Consider the following 22,533-nt stretch of genomic DNA (forward strand, 5'->3'; position numbering starts at 1 on the left):
AAGAAAATACACAGAGCCTCACACTGCAGTATACTGAAAAATCTTAGCAAACCACCAGCCCCCCCAAGGGAGGGAAAAGCAGGTAGCCACGAGTGAGCGTGTACACACATGCACGCACTGTCTCTCGGACAGAGTTCCTATGACAAAAGCACAAACAGGAAGAGAAGCTTAAACATAATAAGAGGAATGATCACCTTGGAGAAAAGAATGTGATCTAACAGGTATTTCCAAAATCCTTATCACCATTTACCCTGACATTCATATTTATAATTACCTTCCAGCAGGTTTCTTTAGACCCAGTACACCTTATCTCCATTTTTGCCTTGTCACAAGCTCTTCCAACTGTTCTCTTCTATTCCTTTCTTGACCAAAAAAACAATTCTCACTACACATGTTTTGATGAGTCATTAACTTCCTTCCTGAGAACAGTCTTAACAACTTACTTTTTTCTGCCCTCCATCTTTCTAAAAAAAAATCTTACTAATATATGGGATACTAAACCAAAACATGTTTTGACTCTTCCTCTGAGGAAATCCCTGCCAAGAATCATTCAAATATACACCAGATGACTGAAGGTCAAGTTGCATAACTACTGCACACCCCTTTGTCCATCCAGTTCACAAACAGATACTCCAAAAGCAACTTCAGTTTAGTTTGCACATATTCACTGTTATCTGGTGATGTGAATATCAACTTGAGCCTAGTTTCCCATGGATCACATGGCATAAGAACAGTTGTGCACATCTGTACCTTCCCCACAACTTCCAAACACTTTGGACTATTTCTACCACATTAGCAGAAGAGCAAGTCCCAAAAATCCAGTTAATAAGATTTTTTTTAAAAAAAATTATACATTTCTACTTGTGTTTCATTGTAAAATTTGTTACAAAATGTACGAGATGCCACACAGAATACAATAATCCATGATAAAAAAATGTTCTACCAGTCTACTTCCAATAAAAGATAGCTGGTCTGAAGGAGCTCTAAGTGGCGGCAGCAGCAGACAGATCATCACTAAACCTTTTAAAGCAGTCTGCATCCATTCACTTAAGAAACAATAGCTGAATTATACAATGGACTGTGTTTCTTATGAACAGAAGAGGATTAGCATTTTGGGGATGACAGAAATTAGTTGGTAATCACATTTGTAAAAACAGACAAGGATAGGAGTTAAGAGTTTTAAATGAAGGAGAACAGACACATTGCTCTCAAAGTAGCCTCCTTCCAGTTCCACAACAAAATCTCAGCAACTGCATCTTTGCCAAAAGGGTGCTGTTTGCATTCAAATACTTTAGGACCACTCTTCAACCTTTATCTTCCCTCCGAGGGACAGACTAGTCTGCCTAACACCAAGAATCGAGACCAGATGTCTCTGAAGTGCAGTTCAGATCAGTAAAGTCACATTCCTGTTGCCTCTCATCCCTTTAGTAAGCCTGCCTTTTCCCACACTGATTTTGCCTTAAGTTAAGCCAAACCAAGACTCCCCACTTCACACTCACACACAAAATCAGCATAGGACCAGAAATGTGGACTAACAAACTCTAGTCATGCACAACCATGGAGCAGCTATTTATTTTCTGTGCTTCAGCTTGTACCCTGCAAACAACAATACTTCACAGGAATACTGCCAGTGTGAGGGGTTATTAGTCTGTCTTAGTACTTAAACCTCAGATAATAAAAAGCTTTTAAGCAACTACTCAAAGAATATTTTAAAAGAAAAATATTCATTGAAGGTTTGTTCCCAAGTGTGTCACATCAGTAAAGCACAGTAAATTTAAATGCGAGTTAGGTTTATAGTATTCTTTTGGTATAAGCCTATCTTCAAGAAGAAAGCTCTGTACCAGCAAGTCACCGCTTGATACACAAGTGTTCTTTTACAAAGAGATGCCACAAATGAGCTAACTGCCAACAAGGGAAAGAAACTCAAACAGCAGCAATTTGTTGGGACACTCAGATTCAACCTGTGTATGAATGAAACAAAATGATTTTTTTTAAAGAGAGGGATGAAGAATGCTTCGGAAAAATAGCTATGTGAAAAAGATACTAGTTTTTATGTTAATACCATTTACCAAACTTGACAGGCAGTTGTATTCTTTTGGATGTAGCTTCTTTTCAATTTGCATGAAAAGCATTGTTACACTTGTGCATTGATGAAAGCAGATTACAACCCTTACAATTCCTTACTGGCAGCTCTGCCTAATGAATAATAATAAGGCACAGTTTAAGGGCATTGGTTTCGCTGTGTGTTGGCTATTCAAAAAAGGAAGAGGGTATCACTACAAGAGGTACAGTTCTGGGAAAGAATTATAAAGGAAGTCTGGAATATTTCATGGTATCTGAGTTTTCCATTCCTCATCTTTTATTGATATTATATACATATACTACTTTCTAAAATTAAGAAGTACTTTCAAGTTGCCATAGATTGCAAAACTGAAGAGCAAGGCTTATTTGTCATAAAGTAGATACAGTGAAGACAGAATACTTGCAAATTCTTACACTGTTTATACTTCACCACTGATTGTTACCCACTTGACTGTTTACTTGATTTTCCTTTCTGGATTGTCTGCAGAAGTACTCAGAGGCTCAGCATTGACATTACAAGACAACTTTTACATGGATTCAGTCGTTACCAGTGTTGGGGCACCAAGACAACATGATTTCTCAAGAGAGCTATAAAATACTTCACTCGAAGTATTTTAGCTGGTTCAGTTCCCAGAAGGTAACTGTTAGGCTTGCTGTGGCTAAAAGTTATGGTACAGATGGCATTCCTGTTGGTCTTTGTCCTCTCAAAGCAAAACAAATTGTATAGGTTTCTAATGTGGACCACCTACAACATAAATGTCCTACAATAATCCTTGGATGGGTGAAACTTTCAAATGCAGCTTTTTATAAAGATAATTCTGAATTAATAAACACACCACTGAAAGTTCCTAAGGTCTAAGGTTAACTTCATTGCTTATAATTATCAAACTGCAGGTAACAATTTTACTACATTTTGAAAAGCAGTTCAGTTTGATTTGACTTTGATCTTATTGATGCCAGCAGTAAAATTTAAATTGATCACAACAAAGCACAGCAAAATCAAGGCTGAGCATGGATGAAAATTCCACATCCTCCCGCTTCCAAATATGTACATACATATTCAAAGCAACCACAGGACTTAGTAGTACTTACACAAAATCATATGCTGTGCACATTGGAAACCCAAAGATTTACCTTGATTTTGTCAACTTCTGCTGACGCAGAATTATGGATGAAGTCAATGACTAACTTCACTAAGGGAGGACTAAGGCAACGGTCAACAAAACTAACAGGAGACAACCTTAAGCACAGAGAGTTAGTCTTGGCATAGGAAACAAAGTTGTAGATTAAAGACAGAAATTCTTAGCCTGCCCTACACAAATACACAAATCCTCTCTCTTGAGAAGTTTAACTGAAGAATACAACACTTGGCAATATTCTTTTAAAAAAATAATCATGACCATGCTACAACAGGGGATGCTTCGCTCTATACTGCTACAGAAAGGTTCTAAGGCTCAAAGAGCTATGGGTTTCCTTTTTAAGGAATGCAGCTTGAAGAGGAAAATGGGTAAATTAGGCTTCAATGCACTAATTCAGCTGTAAAATAAAAGGTAAAAAATTACATATAGAGGCAGACATTCTACTCTATTAAAAGCCAACCTGCTAACAAAATTCAGCACTTGCTCCTACACCCTTTTTAAAGGGAGGCACTGTATTTTAAAATAGTAAAAATGTGACATAGCACGGTGACAAGTACAAGATCAATGTCAGACATAATGCCTACATGTTCACATTTCTATTTACCTGCTTTTATATAATGAAGTATATCGCTCATTTAAGTACACGTCCTTCCTGTTTAATAGCAGATTTCCAGGTATAGGGAGAAAAGTAGACCCAGAACAATAAAATCCCATAAACTGCAAAACACAAACTCTGATTACATGTCTAAATAAATTAAAATATATTCAGACACTTCAAAAATACATCAAAGTACACAGTATTTCAGTACAGGCATGAAGGAGTTGCTTAGCAAGAATCTGATGTCATGATTCTTACATTCATAGCAATAATTTATAAACTATGTCCAACAACTCACAAGTTTAAAAGCTAGTTCAGACCTCCTTCCCATCACAGTAACTCATCTCCCTTGAAAAAACCTGTTTGATGTGATCATTTTACTCAAATAACACACACATGCCTGAGAAACTGCGCATGCTTATTTCAAATCAGGTGCTTTGAGCACTTCCTTGGCTCCCAAACGTGCAGTATGGTCAGCAAGCAGGATCTCAGATTAAAAAGTTAAATTCAGTGTTATTTTGGTCATTAATAATTTCGGAAAGCTATTGCATTTTATGCTGAATTCCTTCATGTCCAACATTCTAAATGGCTATATCCAGAGTTCAAATCCACCTCCTTTGTAAAGCCACAAACTAGGGACAGTTCCAGAAAACTGGTGGAAGATTCAAACGTAGACTTACTCACTTGATTCCCACATACGTCTCCCTGGCCTCCATGCTTTTAATTAGCATTTTAAGAGAGATGTACAGCTGAGTATACTCATTCCAAAAAGTCACTATCAAGCACAACTAGAACTTTCTGTTAGTTAGGAGTGCAGAGGAGGGTCGCTCAACTCCCCAGTCATGACCTTAACTTTTCACTCTGGACAGATCTGACTTGCAAGGGAGTCATCCCTGGGAGATGTCATTGCATAGGACAGTTAGCAGCACTGCTACTCCTCCTAATCTGCACACTTAGAACACACGATCTCTTATTCCAGGAAAACTCCCCATGGACCCTCCCAAAGCAATGTGCGGTGCCTCCCAAAGGCACCACACACAAGCTGCGTGGTTCCAAATGATAATGGGGAAAGCAGACTGTGTTCCTAAGGCAAGAGGATAAAGCTACAGTCCTTCTCCCAAGCCTTATTCATCTACAGTGTAAAGGCAAAAGGGCTGTACAGGCAATACTGTCCCAGATTTCCACAATGGATGAAGAAAACCAGAAAGCTAGTATTGTGGACTTAGCAAGAGATTAGTAACATTATCACTCAGCTTTGGTATATTGAATTGCTATTTACATGAGAACTATGATACCACTGAAGCTTTGTTACAGTGTGCACAGATGACAGACACAACAGATAACTTGAAATTGGGGACTGGAATGAGACAAGCTAGACAACACCTAGGCAACAAGCACTGGAAACAGCGTTAGCTGGATCAGCAGCAACAGGGAGGTCAGTAGTAACTAGACTCTAGAAACATACAGCTCCCAGGTACATCCAGCAGTAAAGCGGCTAAAGAGCACACAATTGCCAAACGCCAGTATCAGCCAGAAAGTGGAACGCACACCAGGGTGACAAAAAAGGATGTTTCAAAACATAGAGGAAAGCCATACACTGAGTTACAAAATGCTCAAAAATCTGTTTGGTCATCCACTTGCTTTCTAAAGCACACAAAAAATGCAAGAATCTAGTGTTTCTGTAACATCCCCATGCCTGAGAATACTTGGAAGGCCTGACAGTGAGACCTCATGCGATTCCTGAGTTCCTCCTGCACTCAAACACCTTTTATTGCTTGCTGGTAACTTGTAAGAGTGATCTCTTAGACCGATTAGATGCTCACTAAGCCACCATAACATCCCTTAAAATAAAAAGGCTGGTTCCCTTCCTCTCTTCCACTTGCACAGCCTTAAACAATAGCTGCTCTCCCAGACAGCTTGGCTTCCTCTTCCACGCTGAGGAATGGTTCTGCCTCTTTTAGCCATGAACATGCCTTCCCAAGATGTCCCAATCTTTCCCTCCCTTGCCATGCCAGCAATCAAGTCTTCATGAATATCTCTAGCCACAGACACCAGCTGAACTCTACCCATGGAACTGATTGCTCTTTCAGTACCTTCAGATAGGAAACATGAACAATGGAAGGTGCTCTGACGAGGGAAGCCATTTCTACTAATTACACAACTACCCAAATCTATCCCAGTCAGTACTTCAGCTGTATGTTGCTGTGAGCAAGAGACATGTGACTGATTATTTTATCATTCATCTTCCTGACTCACCAACAGGCATCTCTTTCAGAACATTTAAACTCATGTTTACATCATGGAAAGGAGCAATGTTCTGTCTTCATACTTTTAAAAAAAATTATCAACTGTGGAAAAAAAAAATGAAATATGTACTCTTCCAAGTCCAATTACAAACGTTTCCATACAGTTTAGACGTGCATTTTGAGTTAAATCCCTGTGCACTCTCTCTGAGCACTTCTTTAGAAGAGAGCAAATGGAAAAATGTAATTGCTTAGTCGTATGAAGAGCAGACTGGAGTAAATACAACAGAATTATGAATAAAACTGCACGTTAATTAGGACTCTAGAATCATTCCCTCTTTGGAAATTACTCTGTTGAGCCCTAAGTGCAGGAAAAAAAAGAGGGGAGAGTTAAAGCCTCCACTTAAAACTATGCGATGAGAGGAAAACATGTATATGGATTCGTTTACTGCATGTGACCTATTCATTATCTGTCTCAGTCCCAGTTACTACAATATCCCTAACTGAAGCTTTTACTTTCTTTTACTTGAGATACTCAAAATACAATTTCATAGAAAGAAAACACCCTAACAGGGTGCACTAATTCACTGGATTCTAATACCCTTTATAAAGTGTAGGAAAAAAAGGCACTAACCAAAGTCTTATGAAAACTCATATACAGCTAAAATCTAGAAGCCAGAGCACATGAATGTAAGCGCATGCCTTCCCTCTTCAAGACTCATCAACAAGACTTCCACTTTCTGTTCTGAACTGCTCACCTTCAGTTACTAAAAAGTTCTTTCTAAAGGAGCAAGTGATTCCTTCAATGAGTAAGATAACTAAATTTTTAAGAGACATGACTGACTAGAACAAACTTTTTACTGGTAACACTGTATATATTAGAGGAAAAACAAAATCCTTTTTTTTTTAATGGAAGAACTACTCTCACAATGTGTACTTTCAGAGGGACCTATCTATATCTCCCAGTAAGTTCATGCAAAGCTGGAGTAATAAAACCAAGTTACAGGAGCCTCTAGCAGAGTCATTTTTTCCCCAACTTTCAAACACAAGCAACTTCACGATAGACTTCCACCACATGCCTAAGTGTGCACACACTGCTTGTTAGAGGATCACTCTACTGTTTTCTGGCTGTAACTGACTTAAAAAGTCTGCTCTGATTACCCAGAGTCAGTCCCGGGGGGCTTCCACTTAGTGGAGGAAACAGAGGTTAATGGAAGGGTAGTCATGAATTACAGACACACAATCAGATGGGTGAAAACATGCAGTTCACATCCTAATACACAGTTAAGTGTACTTTCTACTTGCAGAGAAATATAACTGGTTCTCTTTCATTGCTTTGTGGAAATCTTATAGTTCACCAAGAGTGAGCAAGTTCAGCTTTCTTGCACATCAAAAAATTCCACAACCGACTAAAGGTATCTGGGAAAGTACTGACAAGTCACTAGATGCTTAAATGAAAAGAGAGACCATCTTACGACAACTCAAGCTACTAAACCAAATGTTTTCATGTGACTTTGCCCCCTCCACCCCCATCTTCAAAGTACACACTGCTTGTAAGCTTTCTTACAATTTTGGGGGGCTCTTATTCTTACTTGCTAACTTACTTTTGATCCAGTAACATTTAAGTTGCGGGGGGGTGGGGGGTGGGGGTGTAAGATTCTAAACTCTTTTTTCCTGACTAGTTCCAGAAAGTTGTTCCTCACAAAACAGATGAGAAAGTTATACAGGAATTCCCTCATAACCTAAAACTCAGAGTGCCAAATAGAAGAGCAGGAAAAAAATCTAGCAGATAGCTACAAAACATGCTTGCCTTGCTAAAAAAACATCATCAACATGTTAACAATGTAGCAAAAATTATGGTATATCCAAGTTTAAAGCATCTGTTCAGAGAAACAAGTCAGAACCACAATTTAGAACAGTGCTTTTGAAAGTATTTGCACTGATCTGTCAATTACACTAATTTAGTAGTTTAAACTTAGATCCTCACAAGAATCAATACTATATATTTCAATGCAACTGTAAACCTTCATGTAATAAAGCATTAGTAAAGTAACAAGGGCAGCAAAAAATCAAGTGTAGAAAACAACAAAAAAATGTAGTAACAACAACACAGTTCTTCAGAGTATGGTATCATATAGCCTGCTATAAACCACTTCGAGCATTTATTTCTACTGAGGGGATAAACACAGGAACTCGGATCTACAACCAACTTCCATAGTATCAAATGGATTGGTACCCAGAGCTTCTTATAACCATGTAAACTAAGTAGGCTGAAAGTTGCCAACCAACTGACACCTCGGTAATAACGAGTACTGCAAAATGTTACAGCTAGTAATTCTGAAATGCATACAAGCCAAAAAATCCCAGGTTGTTGACAAATCACACTCTTTCAATTAATGCCTAGCTAGATACCTCAGCTGTTCCAGTATCTAACATCATTAACTATCTGGGACAATATCAGTGGAACACTAAACTAGAAAATGCAGACACATCTAGGAAAGCAAAACTACACTAGGCACACAGCACAAACAATACTCATGAATTTTTTAAAAACTGTAAGGAAATTAGTGATTTATACTTAACAAGTATGAAAATAATGTCTACAGCTTGGGAAATGGAGGCATATGGTAAAAGATAAATGATGTGTGTGGGGATGTACCTAACATAACAAAGACACTAAGTTTACAAATTTGAGATCTGTTAACAAACCGCAAGACTGATCATAATTGCAAGTTTTAGCCAGGACAAGTATAAAAGAATATATTTAGGGGTTAGTTGAAAACAATACCCATACAGTTTACATCTATTTGATACTAAAATAGGAGTGACTAAAGCAAAGAAGTCAGATTCACCTGTAGGGCCCTTTCAACACTAACCCAGCAGAGCTCTTCCTCTCCTAGCAATGACAGAAGCAGATGAAAAAGCCATGCTAATTACATGCTTTGCTCTGATGACAGGAATGGAGTCAGATTGCTTCTGTCCCTACTCTGGTTACAAGTACCTCTGTGCTCTTCCTCTGGCTGACAATGTTCTCATTTACCACATAATAACAATCACAACAACTACCTTAGATTAAATTTTCAAACTTTTTTTGCTACAAGGTTGTCTGGGGTGTGGGTTTTTTCTTCTCCCCTCGAACGAACACTATAAATATTGTTCACGTGACCTCACAGATACTTTGACCACAGACCTAACTGTTGCTCTGAACAGCCAGCTGAATATGTATGTACTTGCACAACTTGACATATCATCAGCTTATTAGACAATCTAAATTTTTATGCCACTAGAATTAGGACATTTACACTTCAAGGACTACAAAACCATTCTAATAAACTAAATGAAGCAGTTTTGCCAATAATACAATTTACAGCTTAGCAAAATAAATCTGTTCAGTGTATCACAAAAGTATCACTAAAGAGTGACATTCAGGAGTTTAAGGTACAGTAATTTATTAAGCCAAGCCATTCCTTTAGGACAGTCTGTTCTGGCTTTATAGTTCAACTTCTTTAGAAAATTAAATAAACTGTCTGGCAGAGTTTATTTGCTTACATGATTCAGGCTATTCTTTCAAACAAGGTGAACGAACCTCAAGAATTATTTATTCTTCCTCATACCATCATTAGCAAACTGACATGTAAGTAAAATTTGGGTCCTGACCAGGAATCTTTTATGACAATTTACCTGCCTTATCTTAAAACCAAGTGAACAATGAATTATATACATAGTCTCATTGTAATCTCAAGCAACATTTGCACCACAGAAACCTGGAATGGTTCTAACCCAAAACTAAGCGTTTCAAAGCTTAGGAAACTGTAATATGTCTTTCTTTAATGGGGCAGAATAATGTCAATAGCTCTGCAGTCTCAGTAGTAACATACAACACTGTTTCAACTACAATTTTGGGGAATAATCATTTTCTGACCTCTGCTAATGTTTCTCAGCCATTAGTACTTCAGTCACTAAAGCCAAACCCATTCTGGAAATAATGAGAATGAAGACTGATCTCTATCTGCTCCCACTTCTACCTCTTAACTGTTTTAGTCTCGTCGTCCTACTACTGTAAATATTTTTCTTTGATGCTCCTTACATCTGATGAAGCCAGAAGCAGAGAAATTTATGTACTGTACTACTGCATTGACTACTACCAACCGTACAGAACACTATAAAAGTTTCCTGTAGTCTTACATTCAGTGGGACAGAAATTCAAATTAATATATCAGGGTGACAAGTATAGTTAAGACTACAAAAAAATCAACTTCCCAGAAATCTGAAGAAGCCAAGTACCCGTGCTTCCAGACTCCATTCCAAAGGAAGGCATGTCCTAGCTTTTGCACTGTGCCACCTCAGAGACTTTTCATAACTCAGCCTCTGCTCTAGAACACCAATCCCTCACAAAATGGTCCTGAAAATTCTGCATCACAGTACCGGTAAGATATAAGCCATCATCCTGCCAAAGGTTAAATAAAAATCAAACGAAATGGTAACATTAGGAATTCAGTTCTCTAATCCAAGCTCCTTTTTTAACAAGAAAACAAGTAAGATCACCATCCCTGGAGGTATTTAAAAGACATGTAGAGGTGGCACTTAGGGACATGGTTTAGTAGTGGACTTGGCAGTGCTAGGTTTACAGCTGGACTTGATCTTAAGGGTCTTTTCCAACCTAAATGATTCTATTCTATGGTTCTATGATTCTAAGATTCCTTTGATTTCCAGTTGATCAACCATCAAACATTGGTTTGAAAAACATTGCCCTCAAGAACAGGACCAATTTCTCAAATGACATTTTTTCCCTAAAAAAAACTATTTTGTGACACATATGGTTCTGTTTTGAATTCAGATAACTTTTATGGCCTTTGAGATATGCAGAAATGCCTTCATATTTGTCCCAGTAAAAGCCATGCCAGGATTATATAGACACATACAGTCAATTATTTCTTGGATATAAAACTCTCAAGCCAACAGGAAGGATAGACATACTAAAAAACAAATATCATTGCCCAACACCCTACCAAGCTATAATTCTCGTTAGTCGGTGCTATTCCAATATTTCACTCATCAGTATTCCTCCTTCTCAAATTTTTATAATTATAGTCATCATCAGAAGGAAGGTCTGAAAAATTCACTAACTACAGGGAAACAGAGAAACATTCTCTGGAGAGCTCAATGCCCACATATCAACCTTAGCGAATTTAGCATTTTAATTAGTGGAAAATTCTAGATATTTCAGCTGTGCAGCCGAATAACGGAAGGCAACCAAAGTGATGCACCACTGCTTTTCCAAATGTGCATTTACCTTGAGTACTGCCTGCTGTATTCAAAGCCTTAGCATGCAGTAACATAATGCTATCTACAAAGCTCCACTCAGGATCAATACCACAGTTCAGAGCTCTGCTGTCAGCAGTACCTTGACCATATTCATGCCAATATTAAATTAGTTTAGTTTGGAAGAGCCAAAAGCAGTTGCACGGGAAGGTAAAACGCTTTATTAGGGAATAGTTCCCACTCCCACTTCCTTCTCCCAAAAGGAACAAACAGGAGAAACCAAAATGACAGCTTGAGATAGGGCTACACTACACAGCAAATGCTTGCTTTTGTTTAGGATGCTCTAGCGGGGGGAGGAGAAAGTTCCTCTCCTTTGAGCAGTGAAACTGGTCAGAACTTCAGACATCTGTAACAAAAACTGTTAGGAGAAACGAATCCCTCATGAGGATGAGGCAGCACACTGATCAAATCGGAAGCAGCTTCTTTCCAGCAGTGGCAGTAACAGATGGCGATGTGTTTCTCAGCAAGGCAAAAGAAACTTATGGAGCCTTCATTCTTGGTTGAACTTATGAAAGCTTTGATTAAAGGTCTATGAAAAATGTTAGCAAGAATTTTATTTGGTTGTTTTTTCTTTAACTAAAGATTGTGCTTGTAGTTTAAATTTTTGTAGTGGAAATGCTGACAATACTGCCTAAATTACAGCATTGCAATCTGAATCTGTCTACTCAAGTCAGGCTGATGAGGGCTATCACAACAATTATAATTTTTACTTTTTACTTCAATTCTGTCATGAGTATAATAAACAAAAACAGAGTTTGTTAAAAACCTTCACAGAGAAGTTAAATTTATGAAGTACATTAAGTATACAAACATAAGGACAACTTGATATATCCAGACTTGAGATTTTCCCTGCCAGTTCCTGCTCTACCATAAGCCAACTCCTTTCCAGCTGTACTTTCATTTTAAGACATATCAAATTTTTAACAGCCTATACAGATATTAAAACTATTTTCCTTGACTTTGTGTGCATTTAAGAGACCGGTCAGTACCTCACTTAGTTCATGTGAGTAGGCCCTCTCAAAAATTAACTTATACGAGTGTTAACTGTTCAGTTACAGGTACTGGCACAACTGTAGTTCTGTTTGAAGAAGCCTACCTTACTTCTACTCATATAAATATGAAATGTTCTTACAAATTTTCGTGGTGCATCTGCACTTAAAGAGTTTGCACTAATCTCTGCAGCACAGGCATGGGCGGAACAAAGACTTTGCGCAGACAACCCCAAAATGTTTCAGATGCTCAATCACGTGTTTAAAGCAAAGGCACCTACTTAAGAAACTGCTAAATCAGGGCCCTGTTGCTGTCCTCCTGAGAGCAAGGCACATGCCCAGCTCCGTGCCAAAGGCTGCTTCCCAAGTCAGGGGCCCACGGACACAACCTATGCTCGAGTTCGTAAAACAAACACAACTCTGTGAGAAAACATGTGACGACTCTCGTCATCAAGTACTTGCATTTTGATCTATCCTGTATTACCGGGCCACCTGCGCACTGTACAAACCAACCCCCCAACACATTTACACAAGTATTTTTCACTAGCGGTTCTGTTTAAAGACGGGTCTATAACCGGAGGTGAAATGCCGTTCGGGAACGAACTGGAAGCAGGCTGAGCAGAAGCAAAGGTCCCTGGAAGGGCTTCCAGGCCTGCGCCGATGTGTCACGAACTCAGCACCCGGCGCCAGCCGCCCCTCGTCCCCCTGAGGGGCACGTCCTGCCCCCGGACACCAGGCCGCCTCCGGCCCGGCCCGGCCGGACGTGGAGCATCTCCCAAGCATCCCCATTATCCACAGACAGCGATTATTCGTGACTCAGAGGATTTGGGGTTGGTTTGTTTACGCGGCCCCACGCCAACTCCGGAGTTCCCGGCAACACACATCTGCGAGAGAGAAAGCCGAAGGCAGCTGGGCCGAATCCCAGCCTCCGTTTTAAGGACTTCCCTGAGGAGATTTCCGCCCACCCCCACGGACACAAAAAAACAAACCCGGAGCGAGTCCTGGAGCAGCCGGGCTCGGAGGGGAGAAGGGGGCTGCGGGCGGGGAAGTTCGGGGACGCCAGCAGGGCCGCCGCGGGGAAGGCGGCGGCGGCGGTCCCGGGAAGGCGCCAGGGCCCGCGGAGGGCCGACCCCCCCCCCGCCGGCGGCGGCCGGCCGGGAGAAAGGCCGCCTGTGGTCCCCCTCCCCCGCGGCGGGCGGCCGCCTCCCGGCCCCGGAGACGGACGGGTGGCGTCACTGCCCCGGTACCTACCGCAGCAGGAGACGACGAGAAGCAAGAGCTGCGCTGACCTCCAAGCCGGGGAGCCTTCTGCGCTCCCCCAAGGGGCCATAACACCAGCCCGCAGGGAGGCGACGAGGAGCCGGACCTGCCACCGCCGGAGCTGCTGCTGCCGCCGCAAGAGGGGCCGGCCGCGCCTCGCCCACCGGAGCTGCCGCCTCGGGGAGCGCTAGCGGCCCGCACACCCGCGCCTCATCCGCCCGCCCGCGGCGCCATGAGCCGCCACCTCCACCGGCCTCGGCCTCCTTCCCCCCGCGCCGCGCCGCTTCCTCCTCCCCGGCTGGGCTCCGCCGCGGCTGCGCACTGGCGGCCCGAGCGCATGGAGTCGCTCCCGGCAGCCGCGGGCCGGGCGGGCGAGCGGGGCGGGGCGGAGCGGAGCGGAGCAGCGGCCCCCAGACGGCGGGGGAGGGCCCGGGCCGCCCCGCTCCGGCGCGGCGCCGCCCCGCCGCCGCCTCCCTCCTCCTCCGTCGCCGCCGCCGGCGGGTTTCGGCCCGCCCTTGGCAGCGCCAGGCCCGCCCCGTCCCGGGAGCCGCCACCCGCCGAAGCTGAGGCTGAGGCGGAGGCGGAGGCCGAGGCCGGCCTGTCCGCCCGCGCCGCCGTGTCGCTGACCCGAGGAGGTGTCCTCTGAGGAGGAGGGTTCAGAGCGGGCAGGGAGGGTGACTCTTACCGTCAGCACGGCGGCGGAGCAGCCTGGATTCCCGCAAAATAACCGAACGGGTGTTTGGGTGCCCTGGCGCTCTGCCCTGAAGAAAGCTCTGTGTGCGAAATCAAACCCAATCCATAAAGCTGGCGGCCCCTGTGTTTCTGACCTCCGAATCTGCATTTCACCAGCGAGACCGAAAAACTGCCGCGGGAGCAAAAAGCGTAACTGCTGTGGATGCATGGCATCCAAAATCATGGACCGCGTAGAAATTCCTTCTGACGCTTCCTGTTCAATTAGGCTTGCCCGTCTTTCACCCTTTAATGACACCATTTTCCTGTTGCACAATTATCTATTGCTCTCAATTGTTTAACTGGGTGTCAAAAGCAAGTGGGATTCAGAGCGCAACATCTATATTTATCTTGAATTTTGCAGTGCCTGTTGCAGACTGGGAGAAGCGTATCGCCTCTGTTGTACTAGATCAACTGACCGACTTGGAAAAACAAAATACTACCATTCCTGAGAAAACAAAAGTTAATTTACGTTGGTAGGGCTTTGTGTCTATGCCAGGAGAACAGATGTGTTGGATCAGACCAAAGTTCTTGCTCCACAAATGGTGATTGCTATGGGGAGTGCTCTACCCTGTTTCTCCTCATTCCTCTCTCTTTTCGTAGAATCATTTAGGTTGGAAAAGACCCTTAAGATCATCGAGTCCAACTGTAAACCTAGCACTGCCAAGTCCACCACTAAATCATGTCCCTAAGTGGCACGTCTACACGACTTTTAAATATCTCCAGGGATGGCAACTCAACCACTTCCCTGGGCAGCCTGTTCCAGTGCTTGACAATCCTTTTGGTGAAGAAATTTTTCCTAATGCCCAACCTAAACCTCCCCTGGCTCAGCTTGAGACCGTTTCCTTTCATTTGTTGTTCTCTGATTTCTCCCACATTTATTTCCCAATCCCCATCTATTTGGGAAGGAAGAGAAGTATATTGGGGGGATGTCTCTTTTGAGAGGGAGGGGAGGTTTACTTAAGGGTTAGTATCTGGATGAAGATGCAGCATTAATAATAGTCACCAAAGAAGGACGGTAAACCAGACAAGCATGAACGCTCTCCAGCTCTGAGAAGCTGTGTCCCAGGAACACCCTGTACTAGAGATGGTATCATTGAGTTTAATAATCCTCAATGGATTAGTGTTCAGTAAAATTGTCCAGTCACAGTTTGAACCTATGAGGGATGTGACTTCACCTCTTGGAAGCCATGAGTATGCCTACAAAATTAACACTTTAAGGAAGAAGAAAACACCCTTCACTTACAGGTTTATACAAATAAGTAAAGCATTCACAGCATCCTAGCCAACAACCTTTTTGGTTTCTTTCTATTTGCAAGTCTAACCAACTTCTTCAGTGAAACCTCAGATGCCCTATTTTCCACCCCGTGTATCCCATTCCTCTTTTTGTTTTTAATTATTAAATCTGGCACTGGAAGGATGCTTAGGAAGTCTGGTCTGTAGTACTGAGAGAAGCTTTACTGCTTTTATGAACAGACACCACACAGAGCCTATGAACACACAGGGACTTCTCACCCTCCCACAGTAATTACAGCTGTACGTGCTGGGTGCAAGTCCTTACTGGAACCTGTTAAACTCTCTGCCATAGAGATAGGTCAACATTAAACAAATCAGCACATGATCCATAGCCTTCCTCCATTCCTCCCAAAGTTATTTTTGTCTATCTAGGTCAACACAGTTTCTACCACCCAGTTGTACGTTATTGAGAGATGTGATATGAGTCTCTTTCCATAGATTTTAGTTGCATAACAAAGAAGACAACAGTAATTATCTTTTCATATTAAATGCTATTCCAGACAACCCAGATATCTCTGTTTGTGAAACTGCTTTCGATCACTTGCACAAACAAGTGGCTACCCTTTACCATGTACCCAGGATGATCGTTCATGGCAGCAGAGAGCAAAGCATCAACCCCTGGCATCATGGGCTTAATTTCAACATTCTCAAAGACACAGAGTGAAGGATGATATGCAAAAGAGTCCTGCCTCAGTACTAAATGAGCTTGGCAAGCAAAATTTGAGACACTGAAGTAATGATCTAGAGAAAAAAAAACTCTGCAGGAGCAGTTTGCCTGCATAGGAGCTGAGCTGGATCTTCTAAATCCAGGGAAGAGAATGTGTTAGTAGTCCAGGTAAGACACTCGGGATGTCAAGCAACATCGTCCCATGTAGCACCCTTAGCAAGTTCACCAAATCTGTGAACTTCAAAGTATTTCAAAAAACTTCTTTCCTAGCAAAGTTACCCGAGTAAAAAGTCTTGCTCCTGTTTTTTTTTTTTTTTGCTGCTCCTTCTGTTGGCCTCTGCTGAGAGCTGTCTGCTGTCTGTCTTAATCTCTTTGATGTTTGGGGAGGAGAATATCATTTCTCCTATACCTGAAAAGTATGTAGTAAATCACAGACATAGCTTTATACGCATGAAATTATAATCATGATTCTGGTTTTTTTGTTTGGTGGGATTTTTTTACTCTTATCTGAAGATGACTAATAGAAGTTTATCAATAGGAATCATTTTAAGCAGGCACAGAAGTTGACACCGTCTTTCTTTTGTATTTGAAGGCAGGTGAAGATAAAACATCCTGAAAGTACACACATGGTTCACCTTGTTGTAACAGGCAGTCATTCTTCTGTCTGAAGCTCAAGGTTGGCACATGAAGCTACTGAAGCAGCTTCAGCAAGAATTATCAGGCACCCACTGACGATATCAGCATATGATCTTTTCCCCCAGTAGTTTTACTTTGAACATTGTTTTCTTTTTGATGATTGGTTGTTTACAGTCACTTCAGCTTCACTTCACTGCCTGGCACAAGCACTTCCTTCTCTCTGTCCTTGCTCTTCTTTTTTTCTCTTCATACCCCTTCTTCATCAGTTCTCCCTTTCTTTTGTCACTTCAGACTATGCTATTAGCAAATGCCACCCACAGATTTAACAGCAGTTTTATGACCCATTGTAAAAGTTCTCCCCAGTCCATTCCTTTCTCTGTTCCTGCTCTGACGTCTGTAAAATTGTAGGAGACAATCTTAGTGTCTCTCTAATGCCAAGTCCTGGTTGGGACTACTCAGCACCATTTTAAGACACAAGACATAAGAATGGGGACAATTTAAAAGGTTGACCAGATCTCAGCTAAATGGAGTTAACAGTAGTTTTCCTTCACCAATCTCATTATTTTCTGTCCCCTTCAGGTGAGGTCATAAGAAATGTTGCTCTATTCAGTACCAGTGTTTAATTTTTGGTGAGACCTCTATCACATCTGAATTTACTTCACCTGTTTTTTGCAGAAGAACTCAAGTACTTTATCATAAGAAGGACATTAATAGAATTCTAATTATTCTTATTTTGTGACATTAGTTTTTCAAAATCAATTATTTATAAACTTAAAGCATAAAAAAGTAGGCAGCAGAGGAAGTAGATTTCTGTCCCAGATTTGCATTTGTTTTGCAGCACAGCCTATGAAGACTGGGACAAAAATTATTTGTTCCATCTATTCAGTGATTATTTTTTTTTAACAGTTGTTTGCACAGCAGTTATCTAATGGGTGCTAATAAACTAGATTTCTATCCTACGTTAATTTTAATTCTACAGCTACCTCAAATCTAGAGTACCCTACAGAACTTCACTGCAAATTGATGAAAGACAGTAGAAGATGGTGCCAGAAATGTCTGGATCAAGGCCATTGTGTTAAAAATATATAGCATGCATCAGAATCTGCTTGCGTTGTGCTGATGTGCACATCAGTATTACTGTTGCATGTTGGAGGAAATATATAAAATGTGTTAAGTGATCATTTATTTCTCTGGTATTTATTATTAGTATCATTGTGCGGTCTAGAGGCCAATCAAGAGTAGGGTCCCATTTTGCTAAGGACTGTGCAAACATAGGACTTGCTGTACGTTGTGCAGTGGAAAAGAGTCCAAATATAGCTCAGTTAACTGCGAATGAAGTATGTCTGAAGCCAGTGGCAGTGTAGCTGCATCCTTGTAACTTGCACCCAAACTAATTTTGTACAGCATATTAGTTTAAGTACTGTGCTCCACTAGCTGCTTCTGGGATTCACAGTAGTTTCTTCAAACCGCTACAGAGCACCTGGAGTAAGTCGCTGCTCTTTTTCCATGCTTTATCACCTGAGGACCTGTTTGTAGACAGTTTATAAGCTCTTTGCCTAGAATCTAAATTGAGTAACTGGATCCCCCACAGGAGAAAGGGATTTGTGTACAAGCAAGTTTTAAGAACTGCCTACAAAATTTGTTAAAAGTAATTCATGTCCCTAATGTACTAGTAGTTATTTTTTCCTGTTAGTCATCCGAATCTGGACTCTCTCTCTTACATGTATCGGATATTATGCTTTAAATATTATTACAACTGTTCTATGTTCAACTGACTGTTCAGATTAAATCATGAGTTGTAGTCACAAGCTCTATAGTTTCCCTGACAATAATAGCACTTCTGTCATGTGCTGCATGAATTGCTATTGACTAATTTTGTAGTTTTAGACATTTCTGGAAATGTTGCCCAAGCTTGTTCATTTATTAAAGTACACTGCTGCTGCTGCAAGGACAAAAACAGAAGGAACTTCAGTTTGGAATAAGCCATGTGACAAAGTGTGACCTAATTCAGCCTGCAATCACACTGTGTAATGTAATGCTTAGATGAGTACCTACAACATAGTAACACTACTGGTGTTAAAACTGCTTTTGTTCTTTCCTTACTGTTAACTAAAGCAGCTTAACTCTTTCTGTGGAGATGTAGGCCTAGATGGCAGGAAAAGGTCAACAAGTATGGTGATACCTTCATTCCTCTGCCTGCATCCTTAATAACAGCCCCAGAAATGGCTTAAGCACCACTGCTATATTAGCATTATTTTACTACAGGATTTCCAGTGCACTAGATAAGCATCAGTGGTTATCTAAAGTGGTTGAATAGCATCAGAAGATAGGACAGAATCCTAGTCCATAGTCACATCACATCTCAGAAGAAAATCTAGTCTTTCACTCCAGTCATTAGAGACCTAAGGCTGCTCTTAGCAACCACTCTCTTACCTTTGGATTTAGTTTCTCAGGAGTAAGGAACAGGATCTGCTCATTGATACGTCTATCACTGAAATATCTGTATGATTTTTACATGTGTACACATTACTGTGTAAAACATAATAAACCCACAAGACAAGCCCGAGTTTAAAGTCTAGTCAAAACAATGAATTTATAGGCAAAGATATTTGTATAAAACTTTCAAATAATTTTTAATAATTATCCAATCACAGAAAGAGCACAACTATTCAGCTGATTCATGGATAGAATGAAGAACTAAACTAGTAATACTATTTTAATTTTAGACTAGACAAATCTGAAGACCAAGGGAAAAAGAAAGGCAGAAAACCTAAATATGCCAAAGGAAGAAAAAGCCAAGACAAAAGACTTCATGATTGCAAAGAAAACAAAAAAATCTCTTCAATACTAACAGAACATTTCATGAGCAGTTTTCAAAACCTAAGAGGCTAATTAGCTAGTGTGGAAGGAGCTATTAAAAGGCCTACAGTTTTTTTTGTGAAATTTTTCATTTCCTAAATTAAATTTATTTTTACTTACACACAATTTTTGAAGCAATTATCTTTTCAAGCTCCATACTGACAGTGCTAATATTTTTGATTTCTAATTAGGTTAAATTAGAACCTTCTTCATCTGGCCTGCACATGCACATCATGTCCCCACTGGTCATTAAGGCAGAAACAGCATGAAGTCTGAAATAGTGAACTACTTCTAAAGTATAGCCCAAAGTTCAAAGAAGCAGAACGAACTCTAGTTTTTATAGCGGTAATCGTGTTCTGCATATTGACAGGACTGGAAGAAAACACAACCAATATGATATATTAATATTTTGCCCAGATAGATTTTTTTTATCTTGTTGAGTGCAGCTAATCTTTAGCCACGATTCCAGATCACCTGTTTGTACTGCACACCCATAACCTCCCAGTGGAGGACTTTGAGTTGGAGTGCAGGATCTCAGCCAGAGGAGCTCTGCAGCCCTTTAGTGCATTCAGGAACTTAAGCCAGTCTCCTTCCCTAATATGTGCTAAAACTGATGCCTACAATTCTTCAGGACCAAGACTGAAGTGCTTGTTTTTCTTACTCAATAGCAGTCGGGATGTTGCTGTTTTAAAATTCTTAATGGATTTTGTTCAGCTTAGCCATACCTAATGCCATTTCATAGATGTGAGTTGCAGTTTGGAGAAAACCATGGGGTGTAAACTTGTAGAGGTGGGCACGAGCACTCGATAGGATAGCTGCTAGCTTCACAGGGAGGAACCCCTACAGGAGCTAGATGTTCAGAGAGGGGTTACATTACTTTTGTGTCACTCTTCCTTTCTATTGTTCCATCCAGTGGAAACTATCCTTCAAAGTCATAATTTGGCTTGTAATGCATGACTGAATCAAATTTGGCAAAAGGAACTCCAGTCTTAAATCCGAAAGCAATGATATCTCTTAGGTGAAGGTTCATGAGAACTGTTAGATCATCTAGCTAACTGTAGTAAGACCTTAACATAATCCACAGGTTAGACAGGGTTAGAGGAGAGGGCTTCTAAGAGCTTCTCTCAGGCTGTTAAATACAGACCCAGTAACTGACAGCTACTGGCTTGAGCAAAAGTGTTCCAAGGAGTACCACACTTTTGCGCCTAAACTTCTGAACATGACAGTTATTCTGTCAAAGGTCCAAAATTATAGTAGACACACACACACACGTGTCTGTATATACATATGTATTACATTAATATACACTGTTACACCTTCCACTCTTATTTAGGTACCTTAATCTTAATAGTACCTATTCCAAACAGTTTAGGAGTCATTCCAGGTCTCACCTTCCCTTGCCCCAAATCACATGGTTATTAAAAAATTGTAAGACTCTCAATAAGGCTTTGTGTATGACTTGACTAATAAAACTTGGCAGTACAGTCATATGCTCACCCATTCAAGGTAAGTCAAAAACCACGTGGTAATATGTTAAGAGTGCCAGGGATTTGCAAAGCGCTGGAAGTCCCCAAGATGAACATGAACTTTTTAGTTCTCAAGTGTGTTTAAAATACACATGTAAATTAGAACTTAAAGCAGGTAATTTAATTTTTTAGTTTGTTTCCATTTACAAAGTTATTTTATAGACCATTCTAGTCTACTCTGCCAAAACTGCCTTTGTTTGAAATCTAATATACAAACTTACCTGTATTTGTAAAAGCAGACCTATATTAATCTACACAGAAGGCAGAGTAAGTGCATTTCAAGACTTTGTGCCTGAAGATGTACATTAGTATATTCAAGAACAATGTTCAGCAATATAATTTAAAATAAAATGTCCTGAGTTTAATAACTCAGTATTTTAATTGGACCTTGTGGTAGGGTGATATCCTGTAGTGAAGAAAGATGTCCTACATTTTGTTTTTAGCATTTCTCCATCTTTTAATTAAAATACAAGAAAATGTGAAAAGAAGATTAAGATTATGACATTCACATTCTGTCACCTATATTTCAGAGAACATACCAACAGTACATTTTCACCTAGTCATTAGAGCTTCAGGAGTAAATTAAGGCCTGGGTGTCTAAATCCCATTTGCATCTTTCAGTGCATTTGCTGTGAGTGGGAGTGGGAGGTCCACAGCAGAAGAGACTGCCTCATATTCGCTGTTCCCCTGTAGCCACAGAGATCAGTGGGTTACAATTAGCATGATCATTTGGAGGAGCATTTCAATATGCTAAAAAATACATTTAGCACTAGACTCAGTCATTTTCCATTTTAGTTCTCCACTGTGCCAGACAGTTTTGCACTTCATTTTTCCTTTCAAGCTTAGTCCTACTATGTTATGATGATTATTTATTGAAAAGATGTTTTCAATATATTCCTGTCAGGCTTGTAGAAGTCTTTGACACACTCCAAGTGAGCAGTAGCACAATAACACTGAAATATTTTCATGGCAATATTCAGAGCTACAGGCTCTATCATGAACTGCAGGAATTAGCATTGTTCCTCAAAGTAAATGAAGCTCCACTAATACCAGGTTTTCCTGAAATCACTCTTGGATCAAGCTCCAAATTTTCCATTTGTAAAAAGTTCGACCATTTGATGAAGTTTCCCTTGTCTGCAAACAGACAGCTGGCTCCCCCCCTGATAGAAGTGATAATGGCTAATAGA

The 22,533-nt window shown here is 40.8% G+C and overlaps 1 protein-coding gene across 2 annotated transcripts in view; it reads right to left on the bottom strand.

Moving 5' to 3' along the window:
- The window catches only part of LRP12 (LDL receptor related protein 12), a 53,028-nt gene extending 39,069 nt beyond the window's left edge, over window positions 1-13,959 (bottom strand). For both annotated transcript variants that reach the window (XM_075023799.1, XM_075023798.1), the window contains exon 1: window positions 13,625-13,959. In XM_075023799.1, coding sequence (XP_074879900.1) covers window positions 13,625-13,703 — 79 coding nt within the window. In that variant the 5' untranslated portion in view covers window positions 13,704-13,959. The remainder of the gene's footprint in view (window positions 1-13,624) is intronic.
- Window positions 13,960-22,533: the final 8,574 nt, after the last annotated feature.

This window comes from Buteo buteo, chromosome 3, assembly GCF_964188355.1.
Source record: "Buteo buteo chromosome 3, bButBut1.hap1.1, whole genome shotgun sequence".
NCBI lineage: Eukaryota > Metazoa > Chordata > Aves > Accipitriformes > Accipitridae > Buteo > Buteo buteo.